The sequence below is a fragment of the Lissotriton vulgaris genome, unplaced genomic scaffold, assembly GCF_964263255.1.
Source record: "Lissotriton vulgaris unplaced genomic scaffold, aLisVul1.2 SCAFFOLD_1472, whole genome shotgun sequence".
In the NCBI taxonomy this organism is placed as follows: domain Eukaryota; kingdom Metazoa; phylum Chordata; class Amphibia; order Caudata; family Salamandridae; genus Lissotriton; species Lissotriton vulgaris.
In genome coordinates, this window is record NW_028252419.1 from 431889 (window position 1) to 454028 (window position 22140).

General features: G+C 44.7%; 1 protein-coding gene across 1 annotated transcript in view; it reads left to right on the plus strand.

Moving 5' to 3' along the window:
- The first annotated feature begins 1130 nt into the window (after nucleotides 1–1130).
- ALX4 (ALX homeobox 4) overlaps nucleotides 1131–22140 on the plus strand; it is a 161628-nt gene continuing 140618 nt past the window's right edge. Inside the window, exon 1 of the mRNA XM_086951073.1 lies at nucleotides 1131–1870. Coding sequence (XP_086807199.1) covers nucleotides 1504–1870 — 367 coding nt within the window. The 5' untranslated portion in view covers nucleotides 1131–1503. The remainder of the gene's footprint in view (nucleotides 1871–22140) is intronic.

Here is a 22140-nt window from a genome sequence, read left to right on the forward strand (position 1 = left end):
CAACGGGGCTGTCCCAGGCGTGAAATCACCCCCACCCCCTCCGGAAGCGCCCCCACCCTCCCAGACAGAACGTTCACTCAGCCCTTTTAATTGCATTAATGTCATGTGTCTGTAATTTTTATCATAAAAGTTGTGCCTCTTGTATTAAACCGAAGCCCCCAGCTTCCCCCGTCCCCCTCGGGCTGTCATCATCTCCTTATTAATTGGGAAGGGGTGAGGTCTGGCTGTGGGGGGCGCACAAACAGGCAGCCAGTTGCATCTCTCGGTGGGAGGGAAGGAGGGAGGCTGCCTCTGTGTCTCAGAGCCGTGAGGGGCTGCGAGGGCTGTGCTCAGAGCGCGCTGGGCAGAGGAGGCTGCAGTCTGTGCTGCGGACGGTGCAACAGCTGGGGACGAGGCAGGCAGGGCTGGGACCCTCCAGAGGGGACACCGCAGGACAGCGCCCCCCGACTGTGGACACAACTGGACACACGCAGCCACTGCTGGGCAGAACCCGCTGCGGAGAGCCACCACGCGCAGGGCACTGCCAACCTACAGAGCGGCCACTGCAGGGCAGCGCACCTTGGGAAGACCTAGCGGGCACTGCCAACCTACAGAGCGGCCACTGCAGGGCAGCGCCCCTTGGGAAGACCTAGCGGGCACTGCCAACCTACAGAGCGGCCATTGCAGGGCAGCGCCCCTAGGGAAGAGCCACCGGGCACTGCCAACCTACAGAGCATCCACTGCAGGGCAGCGCCCCTTGAGTAGACCTACCGGGCACTGCCAACCTACAGAGCATCCACTGCAGGGCAGCGCCCCTTGAGTTGACCTACCGGGCACTGCCAACCTACAGAGCGGCCACTGCAGGGCAGGGCCCCTTGCGAAGAGCCACCGGGCACTGCCAACCTACAGAGCGGTGACAGCTGGGCAAGGCCCCTTGAGAAGACCTACGGGGCACTGTCAACCCACAGAGCGGTGACTGCAGGGCAAGGCCCCTTGAGAAGACCCACGGGGCACTGCCAACCTACAGAGCGGCCATTGCAGGGCAGCGCCCCTAGGGAAGAGCCACCGGGCACTGCCAACCTACAGAGCATCCACTGCAGGGCAGCGCCCCTTGAGTAGACCTACCGGGCACTGCCAACCTACAGAGCGGCCATTGCAGGGCAGCGCCTCTTGAGAAGACCTACCGGGCACTGTCAACCTACAGAGCGACCACTGCAGGGCAGGGCCCCTTGAGAAGACCTACCGGGCACTGCCAACCTACAGAGCGCCACTGCTGGGAAGAGCCGCCACCTATCGGGCACTTTACCCTGGGCACCCCTATCCAGAGCTGCCAGTGACGGGCGCATCCTTCACTGGACTCTTCCCACTGCTCACCCTCACCCGCACTGGACACCGCTGCCCCCTAGAGCGGCCTGTGAAGGACGGGGAGGGCACCTTCACTGGAATCTTTCCTCTACTGCCCCCTCCACCCACCACCGCCCCCCAGAGCGGCCCATCTGAGCTCTGCCCCTCCCGCCCCCAGAGATGAACGCGGATACGTGCGTGTCTTACTGCGACAGCAGAGGGGCCATGGAGCCTTACTACAGCGCCGCCGGCCAGCCGGGCCGGGAGCCGCCAGCGCCCCCCTACACCGCCTTCCAGGCGCCCGGAGACAAGTTCGGCCCGGCCTACCTGGGCAGCAAGGGGGCAGGCTTCGGGGACAAGCCGCGGGGCGCCTACTCCCAGGAGTGCCAGGGCATGGAGGGCAGCCCCGGCGAGGACCGCACCTCCTTCAGCAAGTACCACCCGCCGCAGCATCACCAGCTCTACCTGCAGAGGGCGCCCTGCAAGACGCCCCCGGAGAACCCGGGAAAACTGCACGAGAACAGCCACGGCCTGGAGCCCTGCTACGGTAAGAGCCGGTACCTGGGCGGGCAAGGGTCGGTCTGTGGTCTGGGCAGGGGGCAACCGGTGCACCCCCACACCCACCCCGGGAGCAGGGGGAAACCGGTGCACCCCCACACCCACCCCGGGCGGGGGAACACCGTCCGCAACTGCAGACAGAAGACCACAGAAAGGCACGAGACGCGTGCACACGCGAGATGTGGGGAAAATACTAGGCGCTGTACTTACATATAGGGCCAATATTAATATTTAGAAGATGACCTGTTTATTTACTTAGGAGACACATGGCATGATTGTGTATGTATCAATAAGTATTTCACATAACCGGGCGGGCCAGGCCCCGGAGCACGAAGGGCCCCCCAGGAACGTGGCCAGATGGACGGAACGAGTTCCGCGGATGGATACAAGTGTCTAGTAAAGACGCGTGATTGAATGTCGCGTTGGAGCGCGTAAATGACGCATAAAGAGAGAACACATCGAGAATAAAAGGTAGACAGTAACATTTAACGGCCACCCTACAAAATGTACACATTATTTCCAAAGCATAACACACAGGGCACAGAGTGAACGCAGGGGTAAAAGGGTAGCGCCAAAGAGATGATTGGATGAATGGATGGACCTCAGGGTGGTTGGATGGATGGGTGGGTGAATGGATGGATGGATGGATGGGTAGGTGGATGGACACGTTAGACGTCTTCCTATCAGATGTACTAGAAATGCCGATGAAAGTTTCTGTATCAAATTCCTGAGAGGTCACGACCCGGCACCGCCAGTAATTCACGCACTTTTAAAAGCCACAAATTCCTGCCCAAGAAAACCACATTCTAAACACGTTAAGTGTATTGGGATAGCGCATGCCCGCCGCCTGTAGGTTCTCGAAGCGCTTTCCATGTCGACGCGCGTTATCGGAAGTCGTCTCACAGGATCGATGCCTCCACCCTGAGGGATGGTCCTGAAGTCTCCCGCGCTCCCCAGACGTGTCAGGGGAGACAGGAACCATGTAAAAGAGCATTTTTCGCACCCACATAATTAATACGCATATTTATAAGAGACTGGATTAATTATGCATGCAGCGGGCGTTGCGGGACAGACACATGCGCGCTCACATATACAGAGAAATGTGGATGTCGTAAATAAATTAGGGACACACGCATTAAAAGCGCATTTTAGAAAAACAATAAAAGAGCTTCCGCCGCCGAGCAGCCCCTTAATGGCTGTTTACCGAGGTCAGGCGCTCGGGCGCGCTAATGGCCTCCGTCATCCCGACTGCCCATAAAAAGTTCCCGCTTTGCGCAGTAAACTCCCCCCTTTCGAGGCTAGACAGGTCTGGGGCCCTCGGCGCGACCCCCGGGTCACGCGCCAGTTATTTCACGAGATCTCTGGGGCCCACTCCGGGTGACCCTTGAACTCACGTGTGCCAGAGTCCTAGGGGGCAGGGGCGCCCCTGGACAGGGGCAGAGAGCGCCCACCTATATCTAAATGTCTTTAACCTCAAGTTCACTTACGTCACTCAGAACGTCCCGTCACACAAAACAAAAAAAATAAAATATCTTACCAACAAGAACCAGAAACGCAAACAAAAACAGTGCCAGCAGCTTCTTCGTAGCGTTTCGAACGGTGGCGCCGCGGGTTCTGAGCGCTACTAATTTTACCAAAATAGTTTAAAAAAATAGCAGTTGTATGGCGAGGGCCAACAGAGCAAATTACACCTACTGCATCTTGCAAGAAATGAATGCTCGTTTTATAACGGATCCGAACGTCCCTCCAGCCAGCATTGACGCAGCTGCTTCATTTTAAGTTATCACCAGTGTTATAAAGCGCCCACTGCTACTGTTTTGGCGGTTCGTAGCGCTGTAAATCACCGTCACTGGACACAAGGGTACCCTGACGCAGATGTTTTTATTTGGTACAATCCGATTCTGCAAACACCGAGACGGGCTGTGGGTCCTCTTTTATTCAAGTTTCTTCCCATTGGAAGTACTCCCAGCTTTGATTAATAATCTTCATCATTAGACATAAAATAAACACGCTGTGAATCCCCGTCACTACAATCGCCTTTTATACTATAATAATATGTACTACTCTCACATTACTGTTATTACTAGCCTGTTCATCCTCATTACACACGTGAATACAGGATCCGTTCTTTGTTACCAGCTCACGTGACCCGTGGTCCTCTTGGATGGATTTTATATATATTGTTACATTTTTATCAGCACCGGACACTGTCACGGTATCTTTAATAAGTGGACGAGGTGATTTAAGCGATCGTTTATAGAGTGTAAATGCCTCCGTCTCGGCGCTTTCGCACGTGCAGTGCAAGGAGTGACCCGATCGGCCCATGACGGGAATATTCTCTGACGCGAAGTTTCTCATCTGAATCTATTCTCCGTTTGCAGTTTCTGTCCGACTAGAAACGAGCCGCGTCCTCTCCTCTCCTTCGAGCTGGTCGGACTTGCGCTGAAATCTTTCCTTTTTTTTTTAGCTTTTCTAATGGCAAATTCAAATTCCCTTTTTAACAGCTCCGTGGGATGTCTTAAAACAGACACAGAGCGGCCAATAAAGGGCAGACAAGCTTCTGGGAGCTAGCTAATGAAAGAAGTGCCTCTCCATTCGTGTTTTACAAGCACCCGGGCTTGTGCGCTCCTGGGTTGTGCGAGTTCAGAAGGGGTCTGGTGGGGGCCTTGTGGGGGGTGGGGGGTACTTTAGGGCCATATGTATGAACACATTTTCCCATAGACACAGAATGGGTAAAACCCATTTGATACATCTGAGGTTAGTCGAGGCAGACTGCGAGGCAGGACGACATAGGAGAGAGTCACGGAGGGAAAGATGCGTAAATAAACACTTACAGCTCCAAGGCCAGTGCATAACAGAGAAACCATTTGTGCTCACGCGCCCTCTCTCACTGCCTCTTACGAGGACGCGTATGTACATATATGTCTATATATAAACACACACACAAAATCCATACTTATTATTTGAATATATATATATCTTTGTCTGTGTCGCTCTCTTATCTATCTACCTATCTATCCACATATATATATATATATATATATATATATATATATATATGTACTATATCTATCTATCTATCTATCTATCTATCTATCTATATATATATATATAGTTGTATATATATATGTGTGTGTATATATATATATATATATATATATATATATATATATATATATATATATATATATATATATATATATATATATATATATCCGAGATGGAGCGTGAGAGACACACACACACACACACACACACATATATATATATATACACACAAATACACACATTACAGAGAGAAACACAGGGTCGAACTGGGACAGAAAATAGGCCCTGTAACCAAAATAAAAGTGCCCCCTATTGGAGATGTAGAAAACGACAAAATAGTGCCAATGTTTGCATAACGGGACAGTTTTGAGCTTGTGAAGAGGCGCTGCATACGTGTTCTCCAGGCATGAAACACCCCTGAGCTTCAGCTAGCTGCCAGTAATGTCTGTTTTAATATCAGGGAAATCTGACTAGCGTGCAGCTTTTCTTCTGGCGTAACTTTTGTAAAGCGCTCTGATACCCTCATTGGGTCTAGTCTGCGCTATATAAAACTCTATAAAAAAATAAGAAACTAATAAATAGTAAAAACAGGCACATTAGACTATAACACAGGCCCACAGCAGCCAAAAAGAGTCCAACAGACTGCATATGACAATATTACACAGTGACCTGTTATATATTCTTTATATATCAATTGCAACTGGTGGGAACCAACGTAAATCCTGTTAACATCATGCTTTATATGGAAACAAAGAAAGCCCCTGGGACCTGTACTGGCTGGGCTGGGTCAATGCTTGTTGGGGCGCCGTAAATACTGCTGCATCTCGGACAGGCACACACATAGTGAATAAAACAAATCGACGGTGTGGGGCAGTGAGCAGAGCACGCTAACTGCATGATGTAATTTGAACACTCTAAGGCCTTGATTCTATTAGTTGGTGAGAACAACAAGGACCCCCTGAATGACCGATTATAACAATTCCTAGGTCAGGGACATAACAACATATGAAATAACAACCTAGGCAATTTACTATTTGCTTGTCAAATCTAATAATAGAGAGGAAGAGAAAAAACTAATGACATATACAAAAATCTGCTTTTTATTAATTCAGTTAAAAGGTCATACATAATAACACATTATTTAAACAGATGTATAACTCAGTGGCAGTGAGCGAATACATCAAAAATTAACAAAAGATATCATGAATTTATACAAACAATATTTTGTTAAAAAGAAAAGGTCTTTTTTTCAATAAAAAAGAACACAGTGGCACAATAGTATTATCGACATGCGTTTCGGTGACCAGCACCTTCTTCAGGAGTAGCCACGTATTACCTATAAAATACAAAAGAATATGCATAATAGATACTTTTTAGTCCATTACAAAAACGCCACAATAGGTAAAATACATAAATAGTTATGCATAACCTTCATGCCGAACTTTCAAAAAGTATTGGCTCACTGCCACTGAGTTATACATCAAATAGTAAATTGCCTAGTTGTTATTTCATATCTTGATTCTATTAGGACAGTTACAAGCAAATACAGCGTGCTTACTAAATGATTCTAATAGGACAGTGACGTACTAATCGGACATGCTAACCACAACAGTTATAGGACAGCTAGCTACAAATAGCACATAATACTGAGAGGGCAGACAAGTACAAATATGGCACTAATAGGATAGTTAGGTACAAATATGGCCCGCTCACTGCACCTACTGATAGGACAGATAAAAATAGGGCGGGCTAACTGCATGATACAAATAGGACAGTTAGATACAAACTACATGCTAGTGATAGCACATCTGGGTACAAAAGGGCACACTCACTTGCAAGACACTGACAGGACAGATGAGATAGGACAGTGGAATGACAGCAGCAATAGGACAGTAAGGTACAAATAGGGAATGCTCCCTACATGATTCTGACAAGACAGAGCGATAATGGATTGGTAAATTGTGGATAGGGCAGTCCTGGAGTCACTGCAGTGTCGGTCTTTGTTTGAGGAAACGGGTGGGTGTGTCTGTGTATGTACAGACAGACAGACAGTTGGACACATGGACACATGGAGGGATATGTGTTATAGTTTTCCTACTCCTGTTCTGTGAGAGCAGTCATGAAACCGAAACCTAATAAATGAGTTAGTTCATAAGTATCTCCATTTTCAAGCACCTCTGGTCTCACGGAGCAATGCGCACAGATGCGGCCTTCACATCTGGAAGCAGGGCTGTGCCTGTACCAGGGGCCCCTACACAAGCACACACTTTGCTGTTATATTGTGTTATATTAATACCCGGGGTGCACAGGCCCAGGCCTTTCAACCGCGCCCTTCTGGCTTTGCAAATGTCTCCAATCGATTCAAAATTGGGAGTAGAGCAAAGGTTGTCCATTTTGCATTTTGTGCCGTTTGCAATGTCAACCAACCTCACCCATCTTTGCTTGCCGAATAAATCAAATTCATGATCAAAATAATGCATGGGTATCTAATGGCAAAATGTATTTTTGTGTACAATACCTCCCTCTGAAATGCAACCCCCGCCACCTCACCCCACCCTTACCAATGTTTTTCCCCCAAAACCACTTTGACGAGGCTTTGATCTGACTGTTTCTTTTTTAATCTTCACAAATTTAAAAGAGTTTACAATTGAATGCAGAGGGCCCGATTCACAGAACTAACTGAAAACAAAATCCTAAACTTACTACCATTTTGGCATTCACAGAAGGCACTTACTCATTTCGGTATTCACAGTAGTTAGGATTCCTAACTTTAGGACTCCTAAATGCCTTCTGTGAATACCAAAAGTCTTAAAGTTAGGATTTTTCTCAGTTTAGGAGTAGTACAGTTATGACTCCTAACGTTACTACTCCTAAACTGAGAAAAATCCTAACTTTAAGACTTTCGGTATTCACAGGACTCCTAACTTCTGTGAATACCGAAATGAGTAAGTGCCTTCTGTGTATACCAAAATGAGTAAGTGCCTTCTGTGTATACCAAAATGAGTAAGTGCCTTCTGTGAATACCAAAATGAGTAAGTGTCTTCTGTGAATACTAAAATGGTTGTATTTTAGGATTTTGACTTACGTTAGTTCTGTGAATCGGGCCCAAAGTTTTTCAAAAGTTCTTCACCAGGAGACTGCTTCCCAGTCCTTGCCGGGGCGCTCTGAGGGGTTTCCTAAACAGCTGCGGATTTCTACTCAGCAAAGGTTTCCAGGTTCCTGCAGTGCGTAGAAAGAATGCTCTCCTGCCCACTTATGTCTTCCCCTCTAGAGGTACGCTCACGAGGTAATATGTCAGAATATCAATACATTCAGCATAATTTGTCATTAACATATTGTGGAGTAAACACCATTTGTGAAAATGTTGCTCCATCGGGTGTAGATTTTTATTTAAACTAAGCGGCGATGTGCTTTTTTGTAAATTAAATGTAGGACACAATATTTTTGTCAGATGATATCTAGGGTACAATAAACTTGTACAATTCCGGCCATGAAGTACACAGTGCTTAATTTGTCAAAGCTAAAATAATATAGTGCAGGGGCCCAGGGATTATCTTAGAAGCCCACAGCGATAGTGGTAAATACCGGGGTTGCTAAATACTAAGGCTGCCTAGCCTGGGCTCCGCCCCCTACACTCTCGGCGTCTGTATCTCTTTCTTCCTCCAACCTACACTTTCTACCTCTTTATCTCATGAACACCAAGGCTGTCCAGTTTTGATTCCACCTCATGACCCTTTCTTTCACCACCCTACTCTACCTGCCTCTTTATCTCTACCCAGTTTTAATTCCACCTCATACCTCTCTCCCCCATCACTCTGCACTTGTGTTCTTCCTATCGCCCTCTCGCAGGTTCTCTTTCATGCCTGCTGCTCTCTTCATCCCTGTCTCTATTGCTTCTCTCTCTGCTTCTTTCTTCACTTTCTTCACTTTCTTCACTTTCTTCTCTCTCGCTCTGGGTAACATCTGGTGAAAAAAAAGCCCTGGTTCCCTAACAATGGTTGGAGGTACCCGCTCCAACTATGCACGGTGGTGTTCTCTGTCGATTGGGAAGTAAAATGTTTGTGGTGGATTCTGGTCCAAGCTCCTGCGTGTTCCAAGCAGAGGAAATTGTTATTGGCTGATGAAGCAATTCAAGGAAACTCCCCCCTCCCCATGAACTTTCCCAGGTCATGCCCAAGTGACCCACTGGTTCCTACACCCATCAAACCATCTCACTCCTTCAACCAATGTTAGCGCTTTATCAAAATATACTTCCCTGAGAAATGCCCCAACCACCTCCCTCCAGAGCACGACTCCTAATCTTCCAATCTAACTTGAAAACACACTGTCAGCCTTAAATCTGTCTTTTCAGACCCAAACTAACTTGTTTTTTTGCTCCCATATGACAGAACGTTGTAGCCAGGCGCGAGCCTTAGGCCTGACTCTGGCTCAGGGCTCGAGGTCCTGTTAGAACCTCGAGCCCAGAACGAGGCGAGCTTTCATGTGTCTTCTGCCTGCCTCCCGCACTGTACCCTTGTGTACAAAGAGGCAAAAAAAAACTAGCAATAACTTCTGAGGTGAGAAGGAGACACAAAGGGATACCCATTTAATGCCTGATTTGTACAAAGTGAAACCAGAAACCCTGGATAAATTATGGCTTCTTGACTTAAATTGTATGATCTTAGGCAAATATTTTATTTCGCAGATTCTCCTTTTTCACCTATGAAAGCACTCTCAAATATGTTAGTTCATATAAATACTTCTTAGTGCAGTGCGGTTGACGGGACCACTCCCTCCCCAGTGCTGCGAACGGCCAACGTCCAAATCAGCTCCGCCCACCTTTTAGAACGCCTACACTGCGGCTGAATAACCGCCGCAGTTAAGGTGTTAATTTGTTGGCTCCCCCCTCTTACTCTGCGTCTAATGCAGGTTAATGCCTTAAGACCCTATTCTTCCTTTAAATGTGCATTTTAAAGTTATAGGGTTGTGGGCTTGACGCTGTGCCCGTACTCCTTGTGTAAGTTCCTGTATCACTGCTAACACCAATTAACACTGCCGCCCTTTCATACATCCCCCCCCCCATTGCTTATTATAATCAGGGACACCGCTATTATGAAATTCTGCAGCTGTGTCTTTGTACACATAATTATGATGAATTCACTGCATTTACCACATTATTCATCATCTGCTGCGTAATCTGCAGATTGTACCAAAAAAGTAATTTTGTTTCCAGCCCAAATGGATCAAAAGTTACAAAACACTTTGCAACATATGTTCACTCACTGCGGAAGGCCCGTTGTAAAGATGAAGGGGCCTATTTACCAGGGAATGGGGGTGGGAGGCGTCTAACACAAAATGCTAACGCCACGCTCTGTCATTCCGAAAACGCAGGGATTACCAGTATTTACAAAGTCATGGCACGTCCCTACATTTGCCCCTGCGCTGGCGCTAATGTTAGCTGCCGAGCTCCAACACAGGTACCACTTTACCATAGTGCAAGGGCGCCTGCGTCGAGGGAATGATTGTTTATGTGCAGGAAGGTGTACAATCCTGCACATAAACAATCATTGATGGTGTTTTGTAACTTCTGTATGTGCTGCATTTTACAACACACATAGAATTTACAAATCAACATTTTTAATCATTGTTTATGTGCAGGAAGCGACACCATCCTGAACCTTAACAATCATTCATGGCGTTTTGCTGTTTCCGTTTGTGGTGCACGATGCAGCAAACACAAGGCACGATGCAGCAAATACAAGGCACGATGCAGCACACATAGAAACCGCAAACACGAGGAGTAATGCAGTATTTCTCCTCGTTGCGCCCTGTGAAGACCAGGTTTTCACTGGTCTTAATTCTGGCGTTTCCCCATGATTTATGCCACCCTTGTAAATAGGGAGCACTGTCATAATCATTGGGTATTTCTAAGGAACGCCCACTGCAACACCCTTTACCCTGCCCTTTCATGCTAAGTGTAGCGTGAAAGGGTGCCTTATTTACAAGGCCGCATTAAGCCACATTAAGTGGCTTAGTACTGCCTTGTAAATAACGCGAACGCCCATCACCACAGGAACGTCGCTAAAAGTGACGTTCCTGTGGCAATAGGGGCTTGTAAATATGCCCTCAGTGGTCATCTTTTTCTATATTTGGTTATTGAAATGGTACCAATGAGGTGAAATCCGTGCCCAGCCACTATTACCACATGTAAAAGGTAGAAAACAGCCAAGCAATACTATACAAAAAAAATGCCACATTATGCCGAATGATTTGCCTTTGCTGGCAGCAAAGTATAGTCAATCCTGCCGCATACTTTGGCGCTCTTCTGCCGCACAATGGGCCCAAAGCGTGAATTATATCTAAATATCCAGACGAGGTTCTGAAGTTTCTTTGAGTGGTTGCCTCTTAGCCCTGACTTAGACGTGACTTACTCCGTCGTTCCAGGAGTAAGACCTGCTTACTCGGGGTGCTCTAGGTGGGGTGAAGTAGGCGCCATCACCCAAGGGCGCGCGAGGCCTGTCAAGCGCCTGGTGATGGTGCAAGGGCAGTGCCTAGAGTCGCATCACTTTCCATCTTTGAGGCATGGACGCGAGCTCCGTGCCCACGGTCCGGGGTGCTGCACGCCCCGAGAGCGGCCACGTCTGGGCCCCGGCTCCCCTAGTCCGGTCAGGTCAACCTCGAGGAGCCTCGCCCGAGGGGCAGTCGGACCGACGCACCCGGCCTCGTCCCGTCCATCTTTCTGCTGTGAATAAAGTTAAGACGCAGTTTTTGCACCGCCAGGAAGCGTGAAGTCTACAGAAAAGAACACGTACAGTTTTACTGTGTTTGAAAACCCAGTCGTGCAACGGTGTCGTCGAGCCAGGAGAGCCTGTGAAATGTGTGCAGTGAGCGCTGCGAAGCGACGCCCCGCTCCGCATCCAGCGCTTGTGGAGGGAATTCTGCACAAGCACAAACAGTCACACATTCTCATTCACGGGGGGCTCCACCCTGCAGACTGTCTCCCACCCCATAGAATTGTACGAATTGTCTACAAAATCTCTTCGGGGCCAGTGCTTGATGTGAGCCGGTGCTTGCCGGCGGGGGCCACTGGCACTTCTTTATCGGCAGCAGCCATTTCCCCAGAGCAAGAGAGAAAGAAACACACAGAGCAGAAAGATGGAAGTAGACAGAAGAACGACGGACACAAAGGGAGAACGCGTGAGCCTGTAAGACAGAGATAAAGGGGCAGGGGGTGTCTGTGGTGGATGAAGAGGCACGAGGGGGGTTTAGGACGATCAGCCCTGGTATTCGGCGCACCAGTGACCTTCGGATCCCGGCCCTCTCTCTTTCAGGAAGAAAGCAGCCCCAGTAGCCTGGTCAGGGGCACTTCTAGGGTGTATGAATGGATGAATGAGCAACAAAGGATACAAGCACAGTGGCCGAAAATAAAACTGCCCACCTCACATGAGGTCTGATCGTAAGATCCCATTGCTGCCGCCTAGTGACGGAGGGTCAGGGGGGCGGCCATAGGGTGGCCGTGGACTTGGAAAGGTGACAAATACATAGAGATACTCAGACACGTCATAAAACAGATGCATAGGTGCTCAGCAGGTACTGCATAGCTGAGCACAGGCAGCGATTCATAAACATCTAGGCATATAGATACTCAGACACGTAGCAGTGATGTCTGCATGTGCATTCACACCACACGCACACCTAGATACATAGATTGACGAATACATAGACAAGTACATACAATTGATCCATATGTGTCGAAACACAGATGCATAGATGCATAGATGAACACATACAGAGGTACATCATTTCACCTATATAAGGTATGCAGAGACACGGATATGCATATACCGCAGTATGAAATGACATGGCGACATAGATTAACAACATAAGGATAACATTAGATACAGGGATAAACGGATTTGTAGAGTTACAGATACATAGAAAATACATATACATGTTTCCACAACTTCACAGATACCTAGGTACCCAGAAACAGAGATAAACGTACACTTCAGTATAAAGCTATGTGGACCTGTAGATTCAGAGATGCATAGTGAAGTAGACGCATACATAAACACATATGTCGATGCACGGATTGGTTGATAAAAACATACACAGATGCATAGTTCCACAGCTCATAGGTGCACAGTATCATGTAAACCCTTATAGAGCTGAGCTCGTCATGAGCATCAGGGCGCTACGCGCGTCCCCCCCCCCCCCCCCCCCCCGAACAGCGGGGGAATTAGCCCCGCAGGGGAGGGGTTAAATGCTATGGCGCTTGTAATAAGGCAGACGGGTTACTCCACCTCAAACCTGAGAGAGATTCCATCCTGATTACAAGTGCATTATATCCAGGGCCACTGGAAATATGCAGCAGGAGAAGACACAATTATGTGGCAGGGTGAGTAAATTATGCAGCAAAAAAGACAAACTATGTGGCACATTTTGTAATAGTTTACCACATTATTTCATCATTTTTAAACTTGGTAACACTCTCTAAGCATTGGTTGCACCTCATTAGTACTAATTTAACACCCAAATATATCAATAAGTAACATAAAGTTGACCAGTCCAGCTTTAGAAAGGACCTTGTCCTGGACAGCAACAGGTGTTGTCGAATTTTTAGTAACTTTTGAGCCTGAAACAGTTTTTTTGTTAAAATATGCAGATTATGTGGCAGATGGTGAATAATGTGGCAAGTGCAGTAAATCTATAACTATGCGCAAATCGTCGCATAATCCCAGAGGCCCTGGTTATATTCATGAGACTTTTTCAAGGTTGACCATTAATGCAATAAAAGAAAAACAATTAAAACCAATTTTATTAATTCTAAAAAATGCACATATCCTAAAAATTGTTGCTGCGAATTGATCACTGGTTCACTTCTCTTGGATCCTCTTTTTCCTTTATCACGATTCATATCAAGGTGATGGTTGCATATCTAATATATGGGCACTTTGTTGTTTTCTTGCTATGTTCACACATGAGTGGGTGATCAAGTGGTGAAAAAAAATTACACCAAATAGTGTTATGATAATGCATTTTTTAAACCGCTTTTAGCATTTGTACCTTTTTGGGAATTATTACAATTGGTTTTGGTTGTTTTATTTAATCTTTTATTGCATTAATATTCATCCTTGAAAAAGTCCCAAGCAGGGACTAAATACGTGTTGGCTGAAACCATCCATGAAGCATTACTACCGTCTCTGTAGTTCCTGCTGAGAAATTGTAATCACAGTTACGGCACTGTGTGTTTTACTATATTATCTGAATCAAGTGTTAACATAGATTAACTCAATATTTGAAGTATTGATAGAAATCCTTTCGATATCTTTTCGATTATATTTCCTAAGGGAACTTTGCTTTGTGCTTGCAACATAAAAATAATGCCTCTTTTGGACCTAGGCTGATACAACTAATATATAATACCGAGTTTGGAGTGCTCTGCTATTTTTACTTTAGTGCATGTATGGGCCGAGAATTTTCTTTCCTGGTCTAGACATTCACATAGTGGCGGTCGGCAAAGGTAAGAGCGGTTGGACGGGCCGGGGGGGGGGGGGGAGTCGACAGGCGGCAGTATAGGTAAAACTTAGTTAAAAAATATTTTAAAAAACACTAACCATGTGCTCGCCGCATCGCTGAGTCAGCAATGCGCTGAGCACAAGGTAAGTGGTTTTATTTATTTTTGTTTTCATTTTACCTATCCCGTCATCTATCAACTTCCCGCTCACCTCTCTTACCTGTGTCGGCCGCCACTGCATAAATATCATGACAACAGGTGTGTTTTAGCGTACAGAGCACCGCAGTAGTGTTCACTCATTGTACACTGCTCTCAAATAGGGATTTGCGACTACAGTATCATCTCAAGATAGGGATGCGCGACTACTGTATCATATAAAGATAATAATGAGCGACTACTGTATCATCTCAAGATATGGATGTGCGACTACAGTATCATCTCAAGATAGGAATGTGCGACTACTGTACCATATAAAGATAATAATGAGCGACTACTGTATCATCTCAAGATATGGATGTGCGACTACTGTATCATATAAAGATAATAATGAGCGACTACTGTATCATCTCAAGATATGGATGTGCGACTACTGTATCATATAAAGATAATAATGAGCGACTACTGTATCATCTCAAGATATGGATGTGCGACTATTGTAACATCTCAAAATAGAGATGTGGGAATACTATACCATCTCAAGATAGGGATGTGCAACTACTGTACCATCTCAAGATAGGGTTGTGCGACTCCTGTACCATTTTAAGATAGGAATGTGCGACAACTGTATCATCTCAGGATCAGGATGTGCGACTGCTGTACCATCTCAAGATAGGAATGTGTGACTACTGTATCATCTCAAGATAGAGATGTGCGACTGCTGAACCAACTCAAGATAGGAATGTGTAACTACTGTACAATGTCAAGATAGGGACGTGCGACTGCTGTACTATCTCAAGATAAGGATGTGCAACTACTGTAACATCTCAAAATAGGAATGTGCGAATACTGTACCATCTGAAGATAGGAACGTGCGACTACTGTATCATGTCAAGATAGGGATGTGCGACTACTGTACCATGTCAAGATAGAGACGTGAGACTATGTACCATCTCAAGATTGGGATGTGTTCCTGCTGTACCATCTCAAGATAGTAATGTGCAACTACTGTACGATCTCAAGATCGGGATGTGCGACTGCTGTACCATCTCAAGATAGGCATGCACGACTACTGTACGATCTCAAGATCGGGATGTGCGACTGCTGTACCTTGCTGAATTAGAATAGTGCTTGTAATAAGGCACACTGGATATCAATGACAATGATAGATACAGAGTAGACGCAGGTGTCAGTACAGAGGTCAGCTCTTTGATACACTGATGGATGGAAGGTGGGAGGAGTTGAGCACAGTTGCCTCCTTCCTTAAGGCCGCACTACCTGAATTCAAATAATGATACCATTTGCAGTTTGGTGATAGCCCAGGCTATCAAAGAGGGAGCCCAGGCCTAGTAAACAGGAGCAGGCGGAGACGCGGTCGCTACTATTGGCGCTGTGCTCCATCCGTAGAAGTGACGCATCCTGAATGGCCGGTGTCCATTTGTGTCCACCAAACAAAAATGTCTTAACTTGGAGAAAGAGCCCACAGCACAAAAGAGTCCCCCAACAATGTAAACACAGCGGTCCCAAGGTCAGACATGCACAGGGGGCCAAATCTGCACCTCTAATTTGTGAACTGGCCACTGAACCTTTAAATACACAGCAAGATGAAGACATACATTGGAGCATCAGACAACACATAGAAACCAGGAAAAGACTATTCTCCCACTCCGTAAATCAGTGGTTTATGGACTTGAACCCAGTGCTTTAAATGGGCCGGAGTACCGGCACTTTTTTATTTTGAGAGGGAGAGTACCGGCACTTCTCAAGAGTGATGTAATACTTTTCATGGAAGAGTACCGGCACTTCTCAGAAACAGGCAGGTACTCTGGTCCAGAGTACCTGCACTTCTATTTTTCCATATCAAGCACTGCTTGAACCTTCTGTAATATATACACCTGTCTGTCTATCCAACAACTGTCAGTCTACTCATATTCAATACAGATGTTGTCTAAGTGCCAACACTCTGATCCTACCTCTGAGGCCGTGTTACGTAGTGGATAACTTTGGTCCGCTGTTACGATCTACAGCAAATTTCCGAAAATTACTGTGCTAGGACTCCAGGGATTGATGGATGGTTTCTCAGATTTTATGACACAAAGGAGAATGGTAATTAATAAATCAAAACATTTACCATGATTTGAGGGGCCAAGCAGAAACCTTGTAAAACCTTTTTTATTGACAGCACCCCAATACATAAAGTAAACTCCTTTTGCTACTGTGGCATTTTAGTTTCAGGAACTGGTACATGGACCCAACATATTTTAAATATGAGAGCAAAAATGAGCAGGGCCATTCAAGGGATGTTTAAATTCTCTTCCATACTAGGAATTCCACCAACAAAATGGTAGCCATCTACAAAGCTAAAGGAGTAGCATAGCCCTTTATGGGGCAGGTCTTTGAGGTTATACCAATAGCTCGGCCCTGCAAACAGAAAAAAAATGTTTTTTAAAACATCTTTTGTACTTACCATCCTCCATATCAAATACCTTTGTACATTATGAGGTGGGGCTTCCATTTTTAGTGGACTCCTCAATGGCTGGGCCATTGGTATTATGGGCATCAATTTGGAGATAGAAAGAGATGGCTTTTACCAGGTCAATTATTTTTGATTGTTTAAATTTGAATGATGTTTTAAAAATTCTGTGGTTATCTTATAATAATGACACATTAGGAAATGTGTTTAATTTATCTGTATGGTCGGACCCTATACAAATATTGTTCTTTACCAAGAAAGGGATCAAAGACTCCTTCCTGCTACAAAGGCGGGATCTTAAAACATGGTCGGAGCAAAATACACCTAGTGTCTCCTTACATAAATATTTTATGCTAAAGGAGGGAGCCAATAACTATTTGTGACATATGACTTATGTTCTGCACCGTTTTGTGCTATTAAGATTGAGATGTGGCATTGCCCATTATTTTGTCGCTTTTCCCAAAATGAAATCACTCCCATCAGATTTGGTACCACGCCCGTGTGACAAGAAGAGTAAACAAAGTACATTGCCCTTTCTATTATTCTGTAATTTTTATCGTAATTTTAGATCTTTTTATCCTCAGCCCCTGTTTGTTGCCCATAATATCAGGTTCCATAAAATCGCTATGAATTTTTTGGTGACATTAGAGGATCCGTTAACATGTTATGATGCCGCCATGTTCATCCTGAAATCAATTAATGTGAGGAAAAGCATTTTCCTATAATTTAGGAATGAATTTCTCTGAATAATTGGCATTGTAAATTATGTGTTTATTTTTCTTAGATGTACTTTATTGCATGTACGTTTATGGCTGTTTTAGTCTTTAATAGCCGAATAAAGATTCTGAAATGAAATGACGGTGATATTCAATTTAGGGTAAAAAAGTCTTACGGGCGCTTAACTTGCCTTCTCCTGTTTATCGCTCTGAGGTAAATTTTACTTGAAAGTACACAAAACAACGGACAAAATAAAGGTCTGCGGTGTAAGCCATTCTACATCTTAATTGACGAGTTTGAAAGGTGTTGGTGTTATTGGAGTTTAAATTGCAAACTGTATAATGTATGTAATTTATATAATAAATCAGTTAAACACTTAATTTTTATATATATTCGGCTATCCTTATCTTAAGAAGAGAGCTCAATCGGAAAACAGGACAATTTCAGAACCCAACGCTTTACTTTTAAATTAAACAATTAAACGTTATATAAGTAGTTTAAAGCAATTTTTTAAGCCAAGTAGAATTTCGTCTATTACTGTTTGAAAAGGGATGTTGTTTGCTCAGCACCAACCGAGACTGCAAATAGGACAACATTGGAGGGCTCATCTTTCTTTTCAATATAGTACCCATTAGTTTGTCTTTTTCGTACTTTTAGTCAAGTAGAAATTTGGTTATTAATAGAGGAAAGGGGCTGCTTTTTGTAACTGTTTTATCTATTCATCTAACAAAGATTGTTATTTTGTCATTTTTTTTCATTTGAAAATGTATCTATACTATAAATCTTATTGCCTTAATGACAAATGAATGACATTGGATTAGAGAACCTTTTATATACACATACCCTAATTCTTAAATATCTTTATAATACATATATAGAATTCGACAAAAAATACAGTGAATTTCCAGCCTAGTTAAACCATATATTCCGCTGAGTGCTAGAATAAGAGAGTAAAAAAGATATAACCGACACGCGGCCGACAGCTGGCCTAGCAGCGAGAACTGCTGAGCTGGAAACATGGAGAACCAAATTTAATTCCCGCCCTGACTTATTGTGCCTAAAAACGTGAAACAGGTTTGCATTATAAAAAACTACAAGAAAAAAACAGAGTGCATCCCAGACTTACGCCCTAGTAATAGGACAGTAGTAGTGGACCCATCGCGAGGTGCTCGTCTGTTGTAACTGTCTTACCCTTACCTAAAGATGAGCTGTAAAGTGCAAGCGGCTTCTTTTATGTATTTGAAATTCCATCTACAAAGAAAGTGCATCACATACTAAGAATACAGAAATTTACATTTTCCATTATAAAATAATTACCAATTTACAAAAATGCCACGACCCAAAAAGAAAAATTGCATTTACACTCCCTAAGAAACTGTTTGTCTCATAGCTTCTAAAATTAGGAATAAGATGCTCCTATTTTAAAACCTAATTTGGGTCTTGAATAAATAGACAGAAATAAAATAGGCAGATAGATATATATATAGACAGTATCAATAGAATCATGGAGGAATTGTAAAATTGATAATTGTGTATATCTAGTATGTATATATAGATGACATCATTACAGAACACTTATTTCACAGCTTCCCTTGAAATATGAACATATTTCACAGATACCTGTGAAATAAGGGTTTCACATCATAAAGATGACAAACCACAAACCACTCTGCGGTGCAGTCTCATTGTCAGGGCTTCTCGGATTATGTGGCAGGGTTATCTACATTAGCAGCAAGAAAGACAAATTATGTGGCATTAAGTGCCACAGTCTCTGGAACTATTGACCCAGTTGAGCTAGAAACGTATTTTTAGGCCTGCAGTTTTTTTGTAAATGCGGCAGCAACGGGATCACAGAATTCCCTACTTTTAAGCAACAATCTATTAATGAAAGGTAAAAAAAATCCTGAATATTCTAATCCGAATCATCTCCCTTTGTTAAGTGCACTTGGAATCAGTTTACAGTTTAACAATCTCATCTCACACGATTTATCGAATCACAATACCAATAATCTATAGACGTTCAGAATTGCAGTCCCATAGATCTATTGATGGTCTGTCTCTTCGAACAGTACAAAAACATTTTCATTAAAAAAGTGGCATTAATCTGTACATTTACAATCTTATCAATTTATAATTTCATAATATCATTAGCCTATGGATGTGTGTGTTGTACTCTCACGCAAAACGTCAACCGCTGCAAAGAAGTTTGGGCCGCAAGAATGTCAAGGGAGCAGGTCTGCAAGCTCTAAATCACTACTATAATCTTAGCCAAGTGCCTAGAGGGGAGTCCACTGGCAGTGTGCGCTATACAGTAAACACATATCTTTAAGAACAGAGGAAAGAGCAGCAAAGTCAATCTGCCCTCTAATAAGAGAGCTAGCCACCATCTTTAATCCTTTTCTAGTAGGACAGATCCAACCCTCAAAACCCAAGGAGGTCTGTGGCAGACCCTTCACCAGTCCTTCGAGGCACTATACTGTCAAAAGCCTCCTTCTGATAGCCAATGGGACATTCCAGAAACGGCAGGACCCAGATTAGAGAAAATCCAGCAGTTTTCATTGATTAAAGAAACAGGGTTTATTTAAATTTTACGTTGGAATTTGGCAGGTTCAGGGAATGGACTCTTCAATTCCCTGGCTCTGTAATATGTTGACATTACAGCTCTAACTTCACTCACATAGTCAACTTGCTGTCTGGCAGAGACCCAGCCCTACCGGCCTTTCTGAGAGTTCATCTGGGGTCTGTTGAGATTTGGCCATTTTCTAACATTAGCCCTCTCCCCCATCCCTCCAGCCCCCCTGGCGAGCCTGCCGGCCTGCCGTGTGACTGACTCAGAACCAGCCCTAAAGTCCTTTCTGTGACGCCCATCCAGTTAGATGCCACAAATCCCTGTTCATATATTCACGAAAAGGACCCTAACCTTCAGGCTGCTGACTTCCGGGTGAAGTCCACGAGTGCCCCCTGTTGAGAGGGCTTTTCAGAACAACAACAAAAATGATTTTCCATGACTGAACTCAAAGTGTGTATGTTGAATGAGTGCCTCGAGGCATGTCATTAAAGGGGCCTGTTCCCGGGTCCCCCAAAAGAACAACGAACCCATCGGGGTTATACGCCAATGTACAGACACGTAAATACAGAAACCATAAAATTCCTATGAGGAGATATATTATTACTGCAATAAGTGCAAAAACCAACCGAAGGGCGTCTTGGTTCACAAACCATCTGGGTTTCAAGGGGCAGATTTACAAGCCCCTTGCGCCAATTTTAGCATGGGAAAAGTGACGCAAAAGTGTCGCAAGGGGCTTGTAAATCTGGCACCAAGTTTCTTTTATCGCCATCAAAATCTGTTTCCTTCCCACTGCGCTCCAGTTCTGCTCTGGGCCCAGGCTATCTTTACGCCTTATCACAAAGACATACAGCTAAAGGTCAGAGGTCAACCGCTTCCCTCCAACGTTTAGAGTATTTTATTCACGACTCTTATGGGGCTCTGAAAAAATTCCACGACACTGCCATAAGATTTACGACGGTCGTATATTTAAAGGACTGCTGGTATTCACTAAGCATTGTCACACGGATGTTCTTTTTCTGTGGATATTATGTAGGATTAAATCCTAAACAAATGTGTATTTGAATAAATAATTCGTTTTTTTCACTTCACCCTGCAGAGAGGCTTACTCCTGCCTTTCCCACACGTAAATCTGCGTGCATTTCCAGCATATGAAACTGTCCGTGACAGATGCATGTCTCCTCATCCCCTGCCTGGACAGCTCCACACTTCGTTTCTGACTCTAAATGTATGGTGGTGCAAGTGACACACAACAAGGAGGCCCTCCACTGTCACAAGTGTGAAACCCACAAATCAGTGGCAGAACTTGCTAGACGTAGGTACCACTGTGGGCAGAGCTTAATTTGTGCCAGGGCCCTCGTCAGGAGGCTACTGCAGCTTTCATCACCCATTGCCGCAGCCATGCTGCCATTTACAGTGCCTACAGAACTACTAACCCACCACGCTGCTACGATTGTGACACTTCAGACGGCTCCACGCCCCCAAAGCCATAAGAATTGCTTGAGCGGCTGGTATTAGTTGTTTTTAATGTATGTTGAAGTAATACAAAAACTGTTCTGCTCATCTTTTACTTGCACAAACAGCGCTACCATGTGGAAGCTGTCATAAGTGTGGTGTGGACAATTAAGTGCCTGGAAACCACCCGCTCAAATTAAGCACTGACTGTGGGGCACAATCTGCAAAGCTTTACTCACATAAGTGACACATAGCTGTGCAGAGGTCATCACTCAAGAGTTAAATTAAAAATCAGTGACTCACAAAACATGAATTCACGTCCAAAATGGATGTACCCGAATCTACCAG